Raw genomic sequence first — 24,512 nt, forward strand, 5'->3', positions numbered from 1 at the left:
ATTTGTATTGAAAGGGTCCATTGAGTTCAAGGATGATGGATGAGAAAAGCTACACATGTTTAGGTGTGTTCAGGTGAAATTTCTGAACTCTGAGGAGTTTATTGCTGTCACCTTGAGGGTGCAGGGCATGGGGCTGCACCCCATCTTATTGGCTTCATCTCATTGCGGTAGGTGGAAGCAGAGGGGAAAAGAGCACCTTGATGGAGAAACAGTCTCTGCCTTTATTTACATATAATAATGGAGAAATGTGGTTGATTCTGAGTGCTGGGAAGCGGAAACCCGAATAAATAGTAACTTAATCAATGCAGCAATAATAAGCAAGGACAATAAGAAGTGAGGTAAAATCAATAGCAAACAAAAAGCAAGATGGAAAATAAAAAATGAACTATTTCAATTTTTACACCGTAGATCAGCCTTGTTAAAAATTCAAATGTGTCTTATTTACAGGAAACACAAAACAAAGTGGTAAAGAAAATAAAAGTTTTGTATCTCACACAAAGTTAAAAAAAGCAAGACAGTATTAGTATGGCAAGATTAATTTCTTTTTATATATATATATTTTTTTAATATTTTTAATCTTAACTATTAAACCACTAAAGACAAAATTTAGTCATATACTTAACCACAAAGAAAACTTTCACATGTTAAAAAAAGTAGAGGGGGCTTCCCTGGTGGCACAGTGGTTGAGAGTCCGCCTGCCGATGCAGGGGACACAGGTTTGTGCCCCGGTCCGGGAAGATCCCACATGCCGCGGAGCGTCTGGGCCCGTGAGCCATGGCCGCTGAGCCTGCGCGTCCGGAGCCTGTGCTCCGCAACGGAAGAGGCCACAACAGTGAGAGGCCCGCATACCGCAAAAAATAATAATAATAATAAATAAATAAAAAGTAGGGACTTCCCTGGTGGCGCAGTGGTTGAGAGTCCGCCTGTTGATGCAGGGGACATGGGTTCGTGCCCCGGTCCGGGAAGATCCCACATGCCGCGGAGCGGCTGGGCCCGTGAGCCATGGCCGCTGAGCCTGCGCGTCCGGAGCCTGTGCTCCGCAACGGGAGAGGTCACAACAGTGAGAGGGCCGCGTACCGCAAAAAAATAAATAAATAAATAAATAAAAAGTAGAGGTTCTATAAGCCACATTCTCTGAGCATACTTAAATGAAATTTAAAATAACCAAGGAGCCATAAAATGTCCTAATTGTATCAAAGGAAAGGATCACAAATTCTAGACATCTAAGAGGAATGAAAGGGGAACATTCATCCTTAACCTGGAATGAATAGCTACAGCTCTGGTCCACGGGACGTTTATAGACTTAAACATTTTAATTGGAAGGGAAGAAAAACAAAAATAAAGGAACTTAGCACTCATATTAAAGAATTAGTAGAAGAACAAAATCTAGGAAGAAGACCATAAAATAGATAAATCACTTTAAGTCTGATTAAGAAAGGAAAAAGAGGGCTTCCCTGGTGATGCAGTGGTTGAGAGTCCGCCTGCCGATGCAGGGGACACAGGTTCGTGCCCCGGCCCGGGAAGATCCCACATGCCGTGGAGCGGCTGGGCCTATGAGCCATGGCCGCTGAGCCTGTGCATCCGGAGCCTGTGCTCCGCAACAGGAGAGGCCACAACAGTGAGAGGCCCACGTACAGCAAAAAAACAAAAAAAAGGGAAATGAAAAGAAGGCTGAAATATTCAAAATTAGCAATGAAAAAGGAAGCCTAATTCTTTTTATACAATGTTTAAAGATTACTTTCCATTTACAGTTATTACCAAATATTGGCTCTATTCCCTGTGCTGTACAGTACATCCCTGAGCCCATCTTACACCCAGCAGCTTGCACCTCCCCCTCCGTCTCCCCCTCCCCGTATTGCCCCTCCCCGCTCACACTGGTAACCACTAGTTTGTTCTCTATATCTGTGAGCCTGCTTCTTTTCTGATATATTCACTAGTTTGCTGTATTTTTTAGAGTCCACATATAAGTGATATCATACAGTATTTGTCTTTCTCTGTCTGACTTATTTCACTAAGCATAATGCCCTCCAAGTCCACCCATGTGGCTGCAAATGGCAAGATTTCATTCTTTTTTATGGCTGAGTAGTATTCCATTGTATATATGTATCACATCTTCATTATCCATTCACCTGTTGATGGACATTTAGGTTGGGAAGGCTTATTCTTAATACAGATGCTGTTAAAGAATTATTGGAGAATAAGGGCAACTCTATGGCAAAAAAAACAAAAACTGAAAACTTTAGAAGACATAGATAATTTAAGCAAAATTTCCAAAATTGACCCAAGCTGGGTAGGGGGGAGGTGGTGGTACTTAAGTAAATCAGTTACCAAAGGGGAATTTGGAAAGATGATGGAGATACTATTAATAAAAGCATCAGGTCCAGAAACTTTCCCAGCTGGGTTCTTTTTTTTTTTTTTTAATGTCAGTTCATTGGTTTGTTTTTTTATTTATTTATTTTTGGCTGTGTTGGGTCTTCGTTTCTGTGCGAGGGCTTTCTCCAGTTGCGGCAAGCGGGGGCCACTCTTCATCGCGGTGTGCGGGCCTCTCACTATCACGGCCTCTCTTGTTGCGGAGCACAGGCTCCAGACACGCAGGCTCAGTAGTTGTGGCTCACGGGCCTAGTTGCTCCACGGCATGTGGGATCTTCCCAGACCAGGGCTCGAATCCGTGTCCCCTGCATCGGCAGGCAGATTCTCAACCACCGCGCCACCAGGGAAGCCCCCAACTGGGTTCTTTTTAACTTGTTGAGACTAGGAAATTCTGATATTATTAAACTTTTCCAAATGATAGGAAAAGAAAGCTCAACAATTCACTTTATGAAGAAATCATAACCTTAACACCAAAACTTAACAACCTCACTTATTAATACAAATGCACAAATTCTAAAGAAAAGACTCTCTTCTATCTGTACCGTAGGGCTCCTCCCCAACCCCGCAAAGCCCAGGTCACCAGCACCTTGGATGCTGGGGACCACCTATAACAATAATGATGCCTTACATTTTGTTGCAGACAAATTTTTTTCCACACTCTTTCCCGTGAAGTAGATAAGACAGGTGTTTTCTTTAAGGTGAGCCCACTATTACAAATTCAGAACTAAGGATAGAAAAGGAAGTTGTTCTTTCCTTCCTCTGCTACCATCTGTTACCTTGATCTGTACCTAAAAGCAAAGCCTGCTCCTTTAATTTCCTTAATTAATCAAATGAATTCAGAATGCCACTCTGGAAACAGCCCTGAAACATCGTCAGTTTTATGAAAGGGTTTCTATTAAGAAATCAACTAAAGTTTTTTTATTTTATTTCTGTAGCATGAAAATTTCCAATTAAGTTACGTCATCTGGAGTCCCTTTAACGTCATTAGTGTTTATTTCTTGGCTAACTCAGGCCTGGAGCTTAGGAAAAATGAGGGGCTTCTCTTACACACCAGTCCTGGGAAGGCTGATCACATCCCCTTCCTCAGCTCAGCACCCACCCTGGACTGACACATGTCAGGGCTTGGACACACACACACACACACACACACACACACACACAAATTATTCTTGTAGCCTGCATGGAGCTCACGTTATCAGGAAGAGGGGCCTATAGGTACCCAGGAAAAAAGCAGGTGGTCCAGTTGCCCCGGAACTTTCTTTCATCTTTGAAAGTCTGAAAGCAGAAGCGACCTGCCACGTGAAGACTTTTTAGATATTTAAAATTCCAAAGTGTTCCCTTTGTCCCCATTGGAAATGAGATTTGAACCCTCCTTTCCTGATACCCTTAAGTGGTCTTTGGCAAGGTGTTGGGATTTCATTTCTGAGAGTGGTTTGGGTTTTCTCCTGTCCCTTCTCCCCCAGAGGAAAGAAAATACAAATGCCACTTGTGCCCGTATGCTGCTAAGTGCCGCGCAAACCTGAACCAGCACCTGACCGTCCATTCGGTGAAGCTGGTGAGTACGGACACCGAGGACATCGTCAGCGCCGTCACCTCTGAAGGCAGTGATGGGAAGAAACACCCTTATTATTACAGGTGAGCGCGCCAGTGGAACCTGCTGGTCCAGGCTGCCCAGAATTTCTTGAACACTCCCTGCCCATCTGCGAGGGCACACGTGACAAAGTGTCTTTTCCCAGTCACAGGGCTGAGCTTCCTTTCAATATTGGCTTTGCTTGGATTGAACCCTGTGTTGCACTGACTCCTTCCTGGCTTGGGTGGCCCTGGGAGAGTTAATTAAAAGGGTGGAGGTCTTAGAGGTGGCTTTGTGGAGCGGAGTCCAGAGAGTGGCAGGGCTCAGGGGTGATGAGCTGTGAGGTCTGGGCAGCTGGGAAGCTCCCACCTTTGTCACTGAGCACCTCGCTGCTTCCTGAGAATTATCCTAAGGAGAAATGAATCTGAGAACCCTGAGGGAATAGCCCTGGAAGTATTGCATACTTTCCCCTGGCTGTGCTATCCTTTAGTACCTGGAATGGTATGTTTCTCTTCCATATTCAACCGTGAATCAATATTTGGTTTGTTTGCTATAAAATCCCGAGTTTTCAGGCTTGCTCTCGAATCCTGCCCGAGTGTATCAGCGCACCAGCTCCGCTGATATCTTGGCAAGGCTGCCCCGCATCTCTTGGCCCGAAGGAGTCAGTTAGGTTAATGTACAACATCTGGAATCTGTAATTTTTAATTAACTTTATGATTATTTAGCATAGTTATAGCATGAATGGGATTGTTACATCATGCTGGCACTCAGCCTGTCTGGCACAGTGACCACTTCGGAGGTGTCCCAGAAAGTGAAGGAATTTTCTAACGCAAAGCCTTTTGGTGGGAGGAAGACACGTGTCAAGGTCCAGATTTCGGAGTGTACCGCGTGCAACGGGGTAGCCTCCATTTAGAAGCTCACTCTTCTCTCGTCCCGTACAGCTGTCACGTGTGCGGATTTGAGACGGAGCTCAACGTCCAGTTTGTCAGCCACATGTCACTCCATGTGGACAAGGAACAGTGGATGTTTTCCATCTGCTGTACGGCCTGCGACTTCGTCACCATGGAGGAGACGGAGATCAAGGCGCACATCGGCACCAAGCACACAGGTGACCCTCCCTGTCTGCCCTTCTCACCCGTCTCTCCTCCATCCCCCGCCGCCCCACCTGGCATGGGCGTCCTCATCGCCATGCGACGCTGACACTTCCTTCCCGAAGGAGGGACTTTCTCAGGGTAGCAGAGCCACATCCCTCTGTATCCACAAGGCCACTGCCTGGCCCGGCTTACGCCTCGCCCATCTGACAGGTTCACCGGCTCAGGTGCGGTGGAGAGGCGAGGGCTGTTTGCTTGTTCCTCATCCTGATATCATCATTGTAGGTAACAGTCATGGAGCTTTTATGATGCCCCAGGCTTGCACCTTTGTGCCCCAGATCTCATTGAAGTCTTAGAACAACCCTCTGGGGTCAGTACCATCGTGGGCATACCATATAGGTGAGAGACGGAAGCTTAACAGAGGTCAGGTATTCTCTCCAAGGTCTACAACCAGGAAGTGACTCCAGATACTCAGACCAGAACACTTTCATGCTAGAGCCACTCTCTGTGACCCTGCTGTTCTGACAGCCCCAGGCAACCCTGGGCAGAGGGCTGCCCCTTTCTGTTTTGTGGGGCCAGAGCCCTGTGCACCTCGTTCTGCAGGCTCTGCCCCTCTTCCCTGAAACTGCAGCCCTGACCCCCTCCAGAATGATGCATGGCGGCTCTGTTCAGGGGCAAAGAAAGCCAGCTTCTCCTGAAACAACTCAGTGGCTCTCTAGCCTGCAGCCAAGACTTTGCCAGCACTTTTCCTTTCCTATAAAGCTCCGGCCATACTGGTTAACTTCATCCATTTCATGATGTCAACATTTGGACTTCACCACGCAATCGTCCTCTCCCAAGTAATGGTTACAAATGACACCAGCGTGGCGTCATTAAGTGACAGTGAAGAGGAGCTCCCCCTGCGTTTTGCTTACAAGTCATGAGCTCACGTTGCTGACTGCCAGCCCTGGGCGGTGGATCAGCCCCTTGCATCCTCGGCCCTTGAAGGATTCGGGAAGGGGAAATTCCCTGGCAGTTGTGCTGACAATGTGCACGGCCGAGAAGCATCTCTCTGTGCTTTACTGGCCGCTTTGGCTCCATGGTACCAGCAACAATAAACGCTTGCTTTTGTCAGTAAGTGGAGCAGCTATGACTCGGAGGTCTGCAGAGAACCGTTATGCTGAGTGAGGAGGTGCCGTTTTTACAGTCACTTGTCTCACCATAACCATGTTAGCACTGTGGGCAGCGGGTGAGCTGGGAAACCCATGTGGAGACAAATGAAATTCAGCATTTCTGGAGTAGCCAGTGGAGGGAAAGGCCAGCCTCTCTTCTATTTCCACTGGCTTTCAGATTTTTTTTTTTCTCTTGTCTGTTACACTTCCTTTCTTCTAACTCTTTCCACCCCAAAGTATGCCTAAACCCTGTTGAGAACTTTTCTCCTCCCTCCCCTATCCACAGCTCTCTCCACCCCACCTCAAGGAAACTATAGAAACCATATGGCTGGAAAGATGTTGGACTTAGAACCACTTAATTGTCATCACTGGAAACTTCACATTCACAAGCAACCGACGCAAAGTCACTGACCTAATTGCCACAGGGAACACGGTGAAGATCTTGTTCCCTCTGATATGGTGGGACCCCTGCTCTAGCTGGGAAGAACATTCTTGCTTGTTAGCACAGAGAGCCCAGAGTGAAATGCATTGAAGAAGTTTCTTTTGTAACACAGTAGAAGCCTTTAGTGCTGCTGCTATTAAGGAATAAGGTTCTATCCTATTTTATAATCCCGGGGTGCTAGCAAGGTTTTTGTAAGGGCCAGATAGTAACTGTCTTAGGCTTTTCAGGCCATACAGATTTTGTCACTGCAATTCAACTCTGCCATTGGATGGAAAGTAGCGGTAGGTGATATGCAAATGAGTGGGCGTGGTAGCCTATGTGATATGCAAATGAGTGGGCGTGGCAGTGTTCCACTAAAACTTGCTTTACAAAAACTCAAGGCTACATTTGGCCCAAGGGTTATCGTTTGCTGACCCCCAGTTATAAGCTTATGGCCCCACAGTTTGGGTTTCTCGTATTTAGCTGCTGCTTTGAGGTTAGAATTTAACCCAAAATATGTCAGCCTACATCTGTAATCAGTAAGCTGTGTAATTGCAAAGTTATGATATAAAGCAGTATGTATGCGATATAATATAGATAACAATATATATTCCTGAGAATAAGGAGCTTATGTAAGGCACTGCTGTGTCTCCAGCACCTGGAGCAGTGGCTGCACAGTGTAGGTGGGGGAGTAAGCCTTCAACCAGTGAATGAATATAAGTGTGCACGCACATCTACACACACATGTGCACGCCAAGTAAGAAAACTACTGAAACGTGGCCCTTGCCTGACCTTAGAGTCCACTAACTTACGTATATATGGGCATACCTCGCTTTACTACACTTTGCCTTATTTAGCTTTGCAGGTTTGGGCTTTTTTTTTTTAACAAATTGAAGGTTTGTGGTAACTCTGCGTCGAGCAAGTCTAATGGTGCCATTTTTCCAACAGCATTTGCTCACTTCATGTCTCTGTGTCCCATTTTGGCAATTCTTGCGATATTTCCACCTTTTTCCTTATCATTATATTTGTTACGGTGATCTCTGATCAGTGATCTTTGATGTTACTCTTGCAAAGAGATCAAGACTTGCTGAAGGCTCAAATGATGGTTAGTATTTTTTTAGCAATGAAGTCTTTTTAAATTAAGGTTATGTACATTGTTTTTTTAGACATAGTTCCGTTGCACACTTAATATACTACAGTATACTGTAAACATAACTTTTATACGCACTGGGACACCAAAAAAATTCTGTGACTTGTATTATTGCAGTATTTGCTCTGTTGGTGTGGTCTGGAACCGGACCATCAATGTCTCCGAGGTTTGCCTGTACTCTATGTGGAAGACGTTACTTGGGATGGAGGAGAGCACACGTTGAATTCTAGATCCTGGCTCTAGACCCCATGTTACTGTAAATAGCTCTGGGAATGTAAGAACTCATTTAACTTCTCTGGGCCTCCATCTGTTCCCTGAGTTTTTTTAATGAGTAGGAGATGCCAGACAGGCCTGAGATTCTCTAATTCTGTGAGCCTTGTTCCCTCATTTGACTTACCTGTCGTAGGAATGGGCATCTTTTATTTCAGTACCCTAGGAGATCTGAAGTGCTTTCTTGTTACCTAGTAAAGTTGTGATCTACGGGATGAGCTTTAATAAACAGCAGATTTTTACTCAGTCTCTCTTAGAATCCACATCCTTCTTCATACTTCCTTACTGGCTACTCTTACCCGAGGCACCCTGTGAATGAAGTGCTGAGCGGGTATCTGAGGAACTGTCCTCTGTTTAGTGTTTCTTCAGTGACTCTCCCTTACCCTCTTCCTCCACGGCTCCTTGTCCCTGCAGAGAACATCGGCAAGATAAAATATTCCCTCTGGTGCTTCCTAAATGCAAATTTTGCTGCAGTCTTTAAATGTCGCAATAATGGCATTGAGGAATTTGAATAGCTATTTGGAAAATACAACCATCTGTATGTCACGCCACATTGACACCAAAATAAATGCCACATGACTTACCCAATCCCTGTTTACAAATCACCCCTAGAAAGGCTTGAAGAAAATAGAATATTTTTCAAACTTCCAGAGTGAGAAGGATTTGTACAAGCTTAAGTGACAGAAGAAATCACGAAGGAGAAGAATCAAGAGATCTGACACAGGAAAATTTCTCCTGTTTGCAAAAGCAAAGCAAAAGAGAAGGAAAAGGAAAAGAAAAACCCACAGTCTGAAAAAAAATGTGTTTGTAAAAATGACAAAATGTTAATCTATTTACAACATGGAAAATTCATATAAACTGGTAAGAAACACTTTAGGTCTCCAATTAAAGGATTCACAAAGGACATGAACAGTCAAGTCACAATAAAACAAAGAAAAGCTAATGACTTAACATCAGGAAAAATGTTCAACCTCGCTAGCCGTCAAACTAAAACTCAAAAGTGGCTTATCTTTCACCTGTTAAGTCAGGAGCACGTCTTATAATGTTACCCACTGTTACCAGAAGCTGCTGATCCGCCTGTGGCCATGGCCTTGCAAAGTGGTAGAACTTCTGAAAACTAATTAGTATATACCAAGAGCCTTGAAACTGTAATGCGCTATGACCCAGTAATCCTGCTTCTGGGAATTTATCTGTAGGGGAAAAAAAAAAAAAACCAGCCAGTGGAATATTAATTTTAACTTCAAATGCAATTTTAAGGAAATAAGTAGAGTAGGATAAGTTTACCCCATGGATATAATAATATCATTTAAAAGTATTAATTCATAATTATTTTCATAAATTTTTTGAGCACCAACTGTCTGCCAGGTATATAAAACAGCATGGGAAAATACAAAGTGTTAGTTATCATTATTATTATATTTTATAAATATTATATGTTATATTTTATAATATAACAATATATTCTTCAATAATGCTTACCATGAGCCAGGCATCGTCCTTAGTGCTTTGCATGTAAAAACCCATTTGAGCCTCACCACAAACATATGAGGCAGGTGCTGCTATTGTCCCCATTTTTTAGATGAGGTAATTGAGGCACAAAGTACATACCTTGTCCCAGGTCATACAGCTACTGAGTTGAACAGATGGCGTTCAAACTCAGGTATTCTGGATCTTAAGTCCTTATTCTTTATTTTTTAATTTATTTTTTTATCAGAGTATAGTTGATTTACAATGTTGTGTTAGTTTTAGGTGTACAGCAAAGTGAATCAGTTATACATATACATATATCCACTCTTTTTTAGATTCTTTTCCCATATAGGTCATTACAGAGTATTGAGTAGGGTTCCCTGTGCAGGTTTTTATTAGTTATCTATTTTATGTATAGTAGTGTGTATATGTCAATCCCAAACTCCCAATTTATCCCTCCCCCGACTTATCCCCTGGTAACCATAGGTTTGTTTTCTACATCTGTGACTCTACTGCTGTTTTGTAGATAAGTTCATCTGTACCCTTTTTCTTAGATTCCACATATAAGTGATATCATGTGATATTTGTCTTAAATACTTATTCTTAACCACTATGCAGTTAACAACAACAGTTTTAAAGTAAAAATGCTTACTTTTTCAAAAATAAAAAAAGAACACCAAAAATGTAATGCTGTTTGTATTGAGGCAGCAAGAGGGTGGGTACTTTTTTCTGGTCTCAATCTCTCAATTGGTGTCATTTTAAATTACGAAATATTTAGGGTTTTAACGTTCTCTTCAATTGGCTGTCCCAGTGTTTGAGGTTGCGTTACCTGTGCACAGGTGTCCTTCACCAAAAATCTTTGCGATGCTGAAAATCAGTGATGGCTTGGATTGCAGTAAGCCTTGGATTGGGTTGACAAGGGCACCCTGGCTCACTCCCTACAGATACAGCGAGGGGAGATGTGAACTGAGGGGAGAGGAAGCTGTGTAGATGAGGGATTATAAAGAGCGTGGGCTGGACTGTTTCCCCATGCTGTAGCCCAGAGCATTTGCCGCGGCACCTCTATATTTATACATTTATTAATTTAGGGAGCTCTCCCCAGTGCCGTAAGCCTGAGGGTACTTGAAGCTATTCTTAAAGATGGTAATTAAAATTATCTGTTTTAATTCTAAGAACTCATTTAAAATAATCACTCATAATATTCTGTTAATAAGACTAGTCTTAGAGGATGGATTTGGTGAAGCAATGTCAGGGACTCAGGGCCCCCACTGAAAATATTCTATTTGTCTCCAAACTGTGACTGAACTGGTTCAATATTTAGATAAGAGACTGGCAATCATGGTGCTCGCTTTCCTTTTACCAAGGGAGGAATGTATCCTAAAAGCGTGTTCCATCCCTTCTCGTGGGTCAGTAAGTGAGATCACCTACTGTCTGTCCAGGAACCAAGTTCACTTCTGCTAAGGAACAAGATCTTAAAGATTGTCAACTTGGGACTTCCCTGGCAGTCCAGTGGTTGGGACTCCGAGCTTCAATGCAGGGGACGCGGGTTCAATCCCTGGTTGGGGAGCTAGGATCCTGCATGCCATGCCGTGGGGCGTGCCCAAAAACGAAAATAAAAAGGAAAATTAAAATTGTCAACTGAAGTAAGGGTTGGATGCTCTGGGCATAAGTGCAGCTCTGACAGGAACTGGACTTGAAAACATTGTAAGCCGGTAAATATTTTCCCTTCCTCTTTTTACAAATTTTTTTTAATTAGACAAGTAATTTATGGTCACTCCAGAAAATGTTGAAAACCCAAATAAAAGAAAACAGGCATAAGGCTGATCATTTCATATGCTAGATGTAGCCACCATTACAGTTTTGTTTACTTCTGGATTTTTTATGCCTATATATAAAATATGATTTCTATTTTTAATCTCCTAATAAAGGAACTTTGTTTCTAGAGTTTACAATCACTAGATTACTTAACTGGTTGATCTGAAGGGAATGGAAGCACAGTCTCCCTACATTTTCAACCCTAGCCTAAAACTATGGGCTTAATTGGATTAAATTGGCTTGGGGAGAATTGATGTCTTAACAATACTGAGTCTCTTGAACATTTACAATGGATAGCTCTCCAGTTATTTGGGGTTTATAATGTCCATTTTTATTTATTACAGTTTACCTTCAAGTGATATTATACCTCTTCATATGTAGTATAAGAACCTCACAATAACTTCTTCTCTCCCAGCCTTTATGTTATTGTTGTCATACATTTACCTACTATAAACCTTATAATACTTTGTTATTATTTTTTAAACAAAATTACTTTTATTATATTTTAAAGAGATTTTAAATAGAAAGAAAAATTCATCTATCTACCCATGCAGTTATCATTTCCAGTGTTCTTCATTCTTTCTGTGTAGATCCATTTTTTTATATTTGGTGTCACTTTCCTTCTGCCTGAAGAATTCTTTTTTAACATTTCTTGTAATTTGGGTCTGCTGGTGATGAATTCTTTTGACTTTCTTTTGCCTTCATTTTTGAAATATATCTTCACTGCGTATAAAGTTTCAGGTTGACAGTTGTTTCTTTCAGTACTTTATAAAGACGTTACTCCACTACTTCTCACTTGCGTTGCTCCCAGTGAGAAATCTTCTGTCATGCTTATTTTTGTTCCTCTGCACGTAATGTAGCTTTCCTCCTCTGGCTGCTTTTAGGATATATTTTTTTTTAATCACTCATTTTGAGCATTTTGATTATGATGTCCCTTGGTATAGATTTCTTTATGTTTGGGGTTCATTGTGTCTCTTGGATCTGTGGGTTTGTGGTTTTCCTCAAATTGGGGAAAATTTTGGCCTTTTCATATATTTTTTCTGCCCTCCCTACCCCATTAGGGACTTTAGTTGAACTTATATCAAGCTACCTGCAGGCGTCCCATAGCTCACTGATGCCCTTTGCATTTTTGTGATTCTTTTTCCTGTGTGTTTCATTTCAGATCATTTCTATTGCTATATCTTCAGGTTCACTAATCTTTTCTTCTGCCATGTCTAAATTGCTGGTAATCCCATCCAGTGCATTTTTCATCTCAGACATGGTAATTTTCATCTCTAGAAATTTGGATTGGATCTTTTTATATCTTTCATGTCTCTACTTAACTTTCCAAACATGTGGAGTACAGTTCCAATAACTGCTCTTATGTCTTTGTCTGCAAATTCTAACAGCTTTGTCGGTTCTGGGTCAGTTTTGATTGGCTGATTATTCTTTTCGTTTGGGGTGTGTTTTCTCGTTTCTTGGCATGCTGATAATCTTCGTTTGGATGTCAGACATTGTGATTGTTACCTTGTCAGGTGCTGTACATTTTATATCCCTATAAATAGTCTTGACCTTTGTCTTAGGATTCAGTTAATTACTTGGCAACTTTGATCTTTTGGGGTCTTGCTTTTATGATTTGTTAGGCAGGTCTGGAGCAGTGGCTAATCATTACCCACGATTCAAAGATCTTCCTCAGTTTTCTACTCAATGCCTTGGGAATTATAAGTTTTTCTAATTTGGCCAGTGGAAACAGACACTGTTCTCTAAGCCTTTCAGATGGCTTTTTTCCCCTCTAGCTTTGGGTAGTTTCCTCACACACATGCTCTGACCCCTACTCTGCTGAAGGTCCTTGAGGGACCCTCTGCAGGTCTCCGGGTTCCTCTCCTGTGCTGCTCTTTCCTCTCTGGTGCTCTGTCCTGCAAAGTCCAATCTCCTCAGACCCTCAGCTCTATCTCCTCAACTCAGTGAGTCTGCCAGGCCCTTCCCCAACCCTGTACTGCAGTCTGGAAAGTAGAATCTCTCAAGGCAGGAAGCAGGTTAAACCTAGAGCCTGCCTGTTTTCTTTCCTCTCTCTCAGGGGTCACTCCTCTTTATTGCCTCATGTCCAATGTTGTGAAAACTATTGTTTGATAAATTTTGTCTGTTTTTTGTCAGTTGATAAATAGCAATGGTAAATCCCGTCTCTGACACTCCATCTTGCATGGTAGCAGAAGTCTCCTGACACTAGATTTCAATGGCCTCTTGACTTGTTTACTCCTGGTTTTGAGGGAGAGTCCAGTGCCCTGATGAAGAGTACGGACGTTAGTGAAATCTCTGCTCCACCACTTCCTAGCCACGTGACCAAGGCCTTGTTAACCTGGCTGTGCCTCCCTTCCTTAGTCTGTAAAATGGGGGTGATAATAGTCATGCCTCATTGGATTTTTGAGAGGAGAAAATGAGATAGCGCATTTAAAGCGTGATAACCCATTTAACGCATCTAAAGTTTCTAGAACTTGGTAACACATTCATCTTAGCTATTGTTGTCATTTTATTTTAATTCTTATAAGACGCCAATAAACACTTGCCAACTGAATATCTACTCTTGACCCGAGAACCACAAGTGTCATCACCATAGGTGACTGGGACCTGGGATCCAGCACTGGGAGAGCTGGAAACCTCAGCTTGTGCTCCCTGAATGATGATGTAGACATGAGGCCCCAAATCCCCAACCCATAATTGCTATTATTCTAGGGTTTTCATCTCCTAAATAACAGACCTGGGTTTGTTTGTTTGTTTCATTTTTCAGGGGAAGACAGGAAGACCCCCAGTGAATCAAACAGCCCCTCTTCATCCTCCCTCTCAGCTCTGAGTGATTCAGCCAACAGCAAAGACGATTCAGACAGCTCCCAGAAAAACAAGAGCGGAAACAACCTGCTGGTCATCTCTGTCGTGCCTGGGAGCCAGCCCTCACTGAATAGTGAGGAAAAGCCAGAGAAAGGTAAGGGAGGAGGTGGGCTGGTCTACTCAACCCTACCCACTCTGGGGGGGATGACCCAGTCTTGAGAATAAGCCCTTGACAGAAGTGATGTTGGAAAACAGATATTAGGCCTGGGAACAGTATTGTATGTAGCATCTAAAATTTACGTGTGCTTTTTGGCTTGCTTGGCATCTGTATATGGGGTGGAAAGATGGGGAGTGTGACATTGATTCTGAAGCTGTATGTTTAACACCTTTTAGCCCGGAGATGCAGGGAACGGTGCCTGGAAGGGTACAGCTGGAGGGTGGGGGGTCTCTGTCCTACTCCTGCCCTCCTGTCCCTCTGCCCCATGCACCCGTACACCCAGCCTCGGTCCTTTCAGGGTTCGAATGCGTTTTTTGCAACTTTGTCTGCAAGACGAAGAACATGTTTGAGCGCCATCTGCAGATCCACCTCATCACCCGGATGTTTGAGTGTGACGTGTGCCACAAGTTCATGAAGACCCCCGAACAGCTGCTGGAGCATAAGAAATGCCACACTGTCCCCACCGGTGGGCTCAAGTAAGGAAAGCAAGTACAGAACCTTTTACTGTGTTGTTTATTAAACACCCTTTCCCCATCCCTACCCCATCCCCTCCCCTGAAGGTTTTGGGGTCATGCAGAAGGGGGGCTTGGCATGGGGGGTGGTTAGTCAGGCACCTCTGCTGCCTTTAGCTGGATAGGAATTAGATCTGCCCCCCAGGAGGTTGGCAGATATCAGCAGGAGACTCCATTTCACAAGACGACTTGCTGAAGCAGCTTGGCACAGGCACGCAAGGGTAGACCCATCCTACACGGCTTGAGTTTCACTCAGACTTGATTTTAAGGGACTTGGGGGTTCGTGTCCCCAGGTGTAAATCATTACACTGACACTGCACTTCATCCTCTGTTTTTTAGATGATTTGCCGCAAGTCTTTTAAATAAGCATTACAGCTACCCCATACACACACCCACCGCCCAAATATCGGATCCTTGCCAGTGTGAACAGGAAAGAGGCACCGTTTTTCATGCAAAGATCATGTGCCTCGTGTCTTCCTGCACATATGCCTTACGCCTTCCCAGGAGCTGGCATTGGGATCTCCCTGGTGTAGCCTTCGTGAGATCTGACATTTCCGGTCACATGTTCTCCACAGATCCCCAAAGACCTAGACAATGAGCATCATCATTAACCAATATTTGCAACAAGCCCTCTGGTCTGAAGAGAGACCCATCCGTTATTATCAAATGCACTGTGTGTCTGGCTTGATAATAGGTGCTAAAGGGCAAACAAGGAATAAAATATAATTTCCACCCTTGGGAAATGTACGTCCGAGCACAATCAGAGTTTAATCTTCCCAGTGGTTCTGAAATCAGAGTCCCTGTTCAGGAGGCACTCATGGTCTAGTAAAGAGAAAAGCATCTGTCACTGGGCACAGAAAGACATACCACTTTCAAAGCATAATTATTCATGTTTAGCTGAAATGATCCTGTTATTAAAAGAATGAAAAATGACATTGTACTTAATATAAGAACAAAAAACCTTTTGTTTTTAAACATTTTTATCTTTGAAACTCACAACTTGCCAGAGAAGTGGCATGACTGTCCTGAATGGGTGAGGGGTGGAGAGACCCAGAAGGAGCCTGGGAGTCGAGTCGGGGGGGCTCCTTGCAGGGTGAACTCCCCGGGCTCCTGCCGGGTCAGGGGGACCCTCCTCAAGAACTTGCCCAGAGGAGCAGCACCTACTGTTGGATCCCATTTTATTTCACCCTTGGGGATGATTAGGTGGGAGGGGGAGGGGTGGGTAAATGGGATGGGGGGAGGGGCGATTATCATTCCCGACCACCAGTAAATGGGAAATGCCTAGCACGAGCTTATTTGGGAATTTGATTTGGTTTATTCCCACTGTCCCTTTCTAAATATTTGTGTACTCATGTTTAAAAAAAAAAAAAAAAAAAGCCATGTATTTCCGTGGTTAGACTAACACTCATTGCCCTGCCCAGAAGCCCAGTCACACCCATTACCCGCGGCCCCTGCCAGTTGTGGCTTTGCCAGTTAGGCCCCCTTTCTTCGGGGACCTAAGGAGTCCCGAGCCTCCGACCCACTGGGGAGGATGCAGAGTGAACGCTGATGCTTTTGCGGGTATAGACACTTCCCGTACAGTACTAATGGTCCCCTATGTAATAGTTTATGTTCTAGGATGACCAAGTAGAAGAATACTTTGAAAAACTTGCTAAAGCCTTCTGGCTGTACAGTGAGTCTTTGTTTTGTTTTGTTTTGTTTTCCCTTGGCCGTATCAGAGCTCTAATTTGCCTGAGAGAGTGTCTTTACAATAAGTAACGGGAGCACGGAAAACCCTTAGCACTCTGCCTGAGCAGCGAAGGAAAGACTGAGCCGTGGGTCACAGAAATGTCCTTAACATGAAACAGACTGCCGATGTCTAAATTGCTTTTCTGTGATGGGACTGCTTGTACTCTATATCCTGTTCATAATGCAGATCAAATAAGATTATACTATTATTTTTCTTTTGCCGTAGCTCAGGACAGTGGTGAGTTTCAGACTCCTCTAGGTAAGGCCCAGCTTGGCGTAGGGGTTGTGTGTGCACCTGACCTGGGAATGGGCTTTATATTTCTCTCGTGTGCACTCTTCTGTGAGCTGAGGTTCCGAGGCTAACGGCGGGCTTGGTGCTGAGGCGCAGCGCACGGGCACTGGGTGTGTTGGGCTCTGCTGAAAACCTCTCCAAACCCTCCGAGGACAATTCCCTCCCAGGCCCTGCCCTGCAGGTGCCAGGCCAGAGCCGAGGCAGCCACTTTTGCATTTGCATTCTTTTGGTAAAGAGAGCACACACAGGCTACAGCTAGCGTATCAGCCACCGACTCGAGCCCGGCAGCTTCTACAGAGCGAAACCTGCCCTCTCTGTTCTCCCCGCCCCTCCGGACAGCCGGGAGGCTCGCGGGTAGCGTAGCCTCACTGCCTAGGATGGAGAGACCCAGGCTTTGTCCCAGGGCACAGCCAGCCCGATAAGGTGGCAGAGCTGGGACTGAAACCGTCCCTTCTAGACAGACTCCGCCTAAATGACTTGCAGAGACCAGTCCAGTAATGAATCAGCGCCCACCATGTGCTGAGTACTCTACCGAGCACTGCAGAGAATGCAGAAGAAAAGGGGGATACGGTCCTGCCCGCTGAGAGTTTATGATCCCTTTGGATGATGATTATTTCCACGATGTAATAACATTAATCATTAATAATGCATTAATAATGTCTTCGAGCTCCAGATAGCAGTCGCCTCCCTCCCACCATCCCCCATTCCTAACCGGGCTGGTGGGTGGGCTTCCTTCTGCCGAGCCCACCCCTGGTCCTCCCCTGCCTTCCCTGATGGAGACCCCAGGGCTGTAGGAGGCAGGTTTTAGGAGCACAGGTCTCTGCATCTACACACACACACTCCCACACACACACCCAGGCCTTCTCGTCCTAACCACCCTTTCATCAGCACGATTCTGACCCCTACGACTTTCTGTTTGCTGGAGGTAGCTCTCCCCCTATAAGCTGTTCTTCAAAACTCTTAGCCTTTCTGCGTGTGCTTGGTGTGGTGCATGAAAAGTCGATTCTCTGTGTTGCTCCCATCTCGAGGGGAGGTCGTGAGGGTTAGCCCTCGGCCGAGGCCACTGGGGGGGGGGGGGGCCGGGGAGGGCTCCGAGGGGCCGGGCGGGGAGGACGGAGGGGAGAACAGCTTAGCCGGGCGCCCCCTCCCGCACTGGCTCTGCTCCCCTTCCTGGGGGCCGGCGTCCGCGGTCGCAGCCAGGAGACCCCGAGCAGGCCGAGGGACGGCTCCAGAAGAGGGTCCTCGTCGCCCCCGCAGGAGGCGGCAGGGCCGGGCTGGGCAGGGGGCAGGCCGGGCCTCGGAGCTGGGAGGGCGGCCGAGGGCAGGCTGGTGAGGCGGGGAGCAGCCGGGCGGCCGCCGAGCCCGCGTGGCTGACCCTCCCCTGTCCTTGCTTTCCCCCCCGCCCCCCGCCCACAGGTGCCCATTCTGCATTTATTCCACCAACCGCCCCGCCGCCATGGAGTGCCACCTCAAGACCCACTACAAGATGGAGTACAAGTGCCGGATCTGCCAGACGGTGAAGGCCAACCAGCTGGAGCTGGAGACGCACACCCGCGAGCATCGCCTCGGCAACCACTACAAGTGCGACCAGTGCGGCTACCTGTCCAAGACCGCCAACAAGCTCATCGAGCACGTGCGCGTGCACACCGGGGAGCGGCCCTTCCACTGTGACCAGTGCAGCTACAGCTGCAAACGCAAGGACAATCTCAACCTGCACAAGAAGCTGAAGCACGCCCCGCGCCAGACCTTCAGCTGCGAAGAGTGCCTGTTCAAGACCACTCACCCCTTCGTCTTCAGCCGCCACGTCAAGAAGCACCAGAGCGCGGACAGCCCCGAGGAGGACAAGAAGGGCCCGGCTCCGGCCCCCAAGGAAGCCGCCGGCCCCGGGGCCCCGCTCCTCGTGGTCGGGAGCGCCCGCCACCTCCTGTCTCCCCTGTCGGTCATGTCCGCCTCGCAGGCTCTGCAGACCGTGGCCCTGTCGGCCGCCCACGGCGGCGGCGGCGGCGGCGGCGGCGGCGGCGGCGGCGGTGGCGGCGGCGGCTCCGAGCCCAACCTGGCACTCAAGGCCTTGCCCTTGAATGGCTCCCCTTTGCGCTTTGACAAGTACCGGAACTCGGATTTTGCCCATCTCATTCCCTTGACGATGTTATACCCCAAGAACCAGTTGGATCTCACATTCCACCCTCCCCGACCTCAGACTGCGCCGCCCAGCATCCCGTCCCCCAAACACTCCTTCCTCGCCTATCTCGGACTGAGAGAGAGAGCGGAGACTGTCTGAGGGCAGCCGGGCTCTGTACCAAAAACCAAGAGACAGAGACAAAAACACAAAACTCACAAAACTTAAACACAACCCCAGCAGGTGTACGTTGCTGCAAAACCTACAGACCCGCCCGGGTCTGACCACGTGTACTGTATATCTTTAGTGAGGAATAGAGAATTGGCTCTGTGTGTATACCTATTGCATTGACCTGAAAGCTGCTTTATCCAATCTTCAGAGAGGTGACCTACTGCATCCGTCTACCTTCAGAGGCATGCCTCCCCAGCCACACACTCCCACCCTCAGCCCTCCCGTACTTTGAAAGGAAATTCGTCTTGTTAAACCCTAAAGAGAGTGTCCTTAATAGCAATCAGCACTTGTAAGCTTCTGTACCGGTGCATTTTGTTTTCTGTTGGGTGAATGGGGCGTGTGGGCGTTTGTGGATTTGGAAAGAGACAGCCGTGTGTCGTGTGCCATAACATTTGCACATCCTCTGTACTGGCTTCTTTCGCGGGGATGAACGTTCTTGGCCCTCCTGGGTGGTTCATCCACTACAGTCGCACCCCGAGCTCCTTCATTACCTTTCCCTCTCTATCTTGTGGCTACAGAGTGGTAGGGCCTGGTGCTAAGGCGACGAAGGAATGGTAGACATCTCAGTGCTGCCTGAGATTTCCGACAGAGTCCTGGAGACCTTGTGCTCGCATCTCTGGTTAGGAAGATGCGAGCCGTTGAGAGCCCCATCTGGGAGAAATAGCTTGCAGCACTGCAGCCGACATCACAAAACTTAAGTGTGTTTTGTGTGTGTGTCCATACGTATGCAGTGTGTATGGTACACACACACAGTGCATCATTTTTTTAAGGGCAGATTATATATATATATGTATGTGATGTATTAAGTCAGTGGTTACCATTTGTTTGCAGGAAAAGAAAAACTGTATGAGTGAAAATTTTTATGGTTGATAAATCCAGCCAAGGAGATTAAAAGGGGTGTGGATAAATTCTGGGTATAAATGCTCAGACTAAAAAGAAATGGCGGTTTTGCACAGTGCTTTTGGTCTTGCACTAGCTTTTGTTTCTCATCTGCAAAAAAGAAAAGTAAAATAAAAGGAAGAAAATGTACCTTTTTTATGGAAAGAGTAGACTGTACGTTTGAAACTTTTGTCATAACCTCTTTGACATATAACGACCCAACAAAAAGGTGCTGTTTTGTCCTACCGTTCAGTTTATGCCCCTGAGACGTTTCCATTGTGTTTGCAGTTCGTCAGGCTATAGCGGTATTCTCCATGTTATTAATAATTCTGTATTCCATTTTGTTAACACCTGGTAGATATAACCTGCTAGGAAGCTAACTTTATACTTATTTAAAGCTCTTATTTTGTGGTCATTAAAATGGCAACTTATGTGCAGCACTTTATCGCGGCAAGAAGCAGATATGGATTGGTTGTACAGCCCTTTGCTATTCTTAAAAAGTAATGGGTGATTTAAAAAGAAGAAAAGGAAAAGAATCTTTGGCTAAACATGTTAATGGCTTGTATTTTTTAAGACAACAGAATTTCCAGTATGAAACAGGCTGAAGAGCAGGAAGAAATGTGCTTTGTATAATAATGAGAAGTTTGGAATATAAAAGTTTATATATTATTTATCTATTGAAGAAGTGGTGTACAGGAGGAATGCTTTCTTACTGCGTTGCTGTTTTTCCATCATGTGTTATCCTAGGGTTGGGATTTTTTTTTTTCATCTATTCCACCGGGGGAAAATAAAAGCATCCCTAATTTTCTTCCTCTAGTCAGTTTGCTTCACTGAAAGCTCCCCTTGAAATTGGTACCGTTCTACAGGAAGGAGTCCAGAAGTCTTCTGTCCACACCATGGTCCTCCCTTATACCCACCCTTCCTCCCCCAGACCTAGCAGGTGTGCTACACTTCCCTTGCCAGTCATCCAGCCCTGGCAACCTGTTTACACTAAGGAGATGTCTCCAGGGGCGGGGAGGCTGAGCCAGCTAGGGCAGGAAGCTCCCGCACCCTGGGTCATCTTCCAGCAGAGACGTCTGTTCTTGGCCACGTTTGAAACGTCATTCAACGTCGCCATATCAATGTCTCAGTAAAAGACACTATAGACAGTTATGGACGATACACTCCAAGAATACCGGGCTTATGGGTGGATTGGTTTTTTTAAAGTCACGTCCTTTTCCCCATATGATGGAGAATGTGCCACCTGGCTAATCACGTGCTTTCACAATTACAAGTTCAGTGATGACAGGAAAGAGGGCCATGGTGATCCCACAGAGGCTGGCAGGAGGGCGAATCCCACGTGAGCACCAGCAGGTTAAAAACCTGAAGGGTGGCCCTGACAATTAAAACTGCGGATTTTACAGCATGCCACTTGTGCAATACGAGGTCCTAGGGTGAAACTTTCAAGATCAAGAAGGGTGTCGGAAGGAGACAATTGCCGCTCAGATGCTTGCCACTGAACTTGTATTTGAATGACTTAGTCATGCTTAATGTAATTGGGCAACTTTTTTAGCACTTTGGAAAGAGTCATCAATCTTTCTGGTAAATTATAAAAGTTTTCTGAGTGAGAAAAGGTGTGTTTGGAGTTTGTTTGACTTTTTATATTATTATTATTGTTATTAATAAAGAAAAGTCTACAGCATTTTTCAGACTCCACCGAAGTAATATGTACCCCTGAATTTGGTTTGCAGTTTGATACTCAGGGAAGGATGTATTCCATAGATATCCTTTCCGTGTAGAACACTAATGTCTTTGAGATAGTCACCTGCCAACTAACTTCAATTCTGTTTTCACTATGCATTCTTCAATGAAAGCTAGCTTATTTTTCCATATAGTAATGCAGTTAGAGTTCTCAGCACTTTCTTCTCTCCTTTTTTTAACTCCTCATATTACGTTCAGATGATCATACTGTCAAGGTTTATGTACATTACTGAAAATTTGTATTGTATAAAGCTTTTTGCATTACAAGGCTGTACAGGGTCATTTTGACAGTAACTGGTATATTCCTTTGCATCTTATGTTGCATTGCCAATTTCTAGTGTATCCAGTTTGGAAGTATAATATACTCTAATTAAAAAAAAAAAGGTTGGCTATACTCTTGTTTCTTTTTCTTTCTTGGGTGCCATCCTTGGCTACTTGTTAATCTCACGGTTTTGTCTTGCTTTGTTCTGAGTTTCACATTTCAGTGTATTTTAGATACGTTCAGGAAGTGTCCACTACTAGTTATAACTATTGCAAAATGCAAGTTTTGAACAACCATGGTTCTAACGCAAACTGGTATTATGTAAATCACTCATGGCCATTAGGATCGAGAGCATGTCCATCAATCAGTACAGCTGCAGGCCGGCTCCTTCCTGAAAATACTTAGTGACATTTAAAAGTGTTCACCAGCCTTACCCTCTCCTGCTTAACAGCATTTTATTGACCCCATAGCCATAGCGGGGGGGAAACAGATGAGTAATTCCATTTGTCTTAATGAAGTCTGGCAACTGTGAGACGTAATGAGGGGGAAAATGATATGCTTTGCAAGCTAAATAATAATCTATCCAAATGCAAGTAAGAGTTCCCCATTCAAAGGAAGGTACCAGAGAAAGAAACTGAGCCCAAAAGAGAGAAAGAGAGAGAGAGTGAGAAAGCACACTGATACATTGAAACAACTTTTTTTTAAATCCATTTTAAAGTTCTGTCCCTTAGAGAACTTCCCCATGAATCCTTGATGGCTGGTGAAACATACAAAGGAGCAAAAGAGAATACTTTGCCTGGTTCACAATTTGCCTGCTTCTAAGTATAACGTCCTTGGCTTGTTGGAAGAAATTATGAACTGCTTCACTCTAACATTCACAAAGATCAAATTTGCTTTTTATAAAATGAGATAATGTAGGAGAACCCACTTTGAAAATGGCCAGTCACTTATCAGACACTATTCTCCCCTTCATTTGTTCATCCAGTAACTGTGTTTAAGTGATTGAATCAAGTTCTCTCACTTGATTCAAATACTCACTTTGTTTGGGGATGGCTGGTATTTATTGAAAATATTAAAGTAAGTCAGACTTCTTGGCTTTTTGCTAGCACTACAGCAGGCATGGCATCTCATCTTGTGTACGTATTCTTTTCCCTTAGATTCCACACCTACCTCACATTTTCCCTTTGGGTGAAAAAAGCCAGAAGTAGAAAGAAAATAATCATCAGTTTGGCAATTGTTTCCCCTGTTAATGGGCTTCCAGTGGCGTTGAGGAGTGGCTGGGATGGGAGCCATCCATGAGAAGACAGACCTCATCCGCCTCCTTCACTTACCCAGAGAGCGCTGCATGTGGACTCCAAGGCAGTTATGCGGCCCCTGTTTGAATTTAATACCAGATCATATATACTTTTCCTACTGTCTTGTTAAATAAATAAGACTGTAAGCGAAGACTCAAGGCCATGTTTTCTATAACGTCTCTACAGCTGATTGGCCCCATTTGGTGGACACCAGAAACCATCCTTGACCGTTTCATAGAGCCGCAGTGCTGGTCACAGGGGAACAAGGAGAAATGTCAAGGCTTGATGAGCACCGGTACATCCATACCCACAGTCAGGGCGTCACATTAGAAGCCTCGCTTGCCAAAGGTCACGTGGGGCTCATGAAGGACTTGCAGGGGAAGGCACGTCTCCTTAGTGGCCAAAACACAGAATCAAGTCACCTCGGTGCTTTCAGTCCGTGGGGAGGAGCTCATACAAAAGGGGAGGGAGGGACGGAAAGGGACAGCAGCTGAGTGATTTCATCTGTTTGAAGTGGGACATAAACGGTCAGGGGGCTCGTGCAAAATAAACAAGATCTCATCAGTTTTTCACTCAGAGAATGTAAAGCTGGAATCTTTCCCAACAGTGACTTAGAACCTGTGAGCAAAATCGCAGGATCAGAGAATACTCTTGGGATTCGGACTCCATTCCAAGGAGCCGTCAACCACAGATGTTCAAGAGACCCCAGCCAACACTCTTTTACTTATAGAACTCTCTCAAAACAAGAATCCCACTCAAAGTGAGGTTTATTTTGCAAGTAATTACAATTCACTAAGAAAGCAAATACCCATCATGCAGGCCCTGGAGTAAATAAAATGTGGCTCTGGGGACCTAGGGGCCCATTCTTCTCCCGTCCAAGGTCTGAATGATATGAGGTTATCAATCAGGGCCTCTTCTTTATGAGGTAGGAGTTCTCCCCTTCATAATTCTTTCTTTTTTTTTTTTTTTTTTTGCGGTACGCGGGCCTCTCACTGCTGTGGCCTCTCCTGTTGCGGAGCACAGGCTCCGGACGCGCAGGCTCAGCGGCCATGGCTCACGGACGCAGCCGCTGCGCGGCATGTGGGATCTTCCCGGACCGGGGCACGAACCCGCGTCCCCTGCATCGGCAGGCG

The 24,512-nt window shown here is 45.2% G+C and overlaps 1 protein-coding gene across 5 annotated transcripts in view; it reads left to right on the forward strand.

The window, feature by feature from the left end:
• Positions 1-22,216, forward strand: part of ZNF827 (zinc finger protein 827) — a 180,888-nt gene extending 158,672 nt beyond the window's left edge. For 2 of the 5 annotated variants that reach the window (XM_033857322.2, XM_073805520.1), the window contains exons 10-14: positions 3,834-4,005; positions 4,882-5,048; positions 14,070-14,261; positions 14,623-14,800; positions 18,273-22,216. In XM_033857322.2, the coding sequence (XP_033713213.1) occupies positions 3,834-4,005; positions 4,882-5,048; positions 14,070-14,261; positions 14,623-14,800; positions 18,273-19,134 (1,571 nt within the window). In that variant the 3' untranslated portion in view covers positions 19,135-22,216. Of the gene's footprint in view, positions 1-3,833; positions 4,006-4,881; positions 5,049-14,069; positions 14,262-14,622; positions 14,814-16,790; positions 16,824-18,272 lie in introns of all 5 variants that reach the window. The other 3 variants (XM_033857323.2, XM_073805521.1, XM_073805522.1) reach the window with 3 other exon arrangements.
• Positions 22,217-24,512: the final 2,296 nt, after the last annotated feature.

The sequence above is a fragment of the Tursiops truncatus genome, chromosome 5, assembly GCF_011762595.2.
Source record: "Tursiops truncatus isolate mTurTru1 chromosome 5, mTurTru1.mat.Y, whole genome shotgun sequence".
NCBI classification, from domain to species: Eukaryota; Metazoa; Chordata; class Mammalia; order Artiodactyla; family Delphinidae; genus Tursiops; species Tursiops truncatus.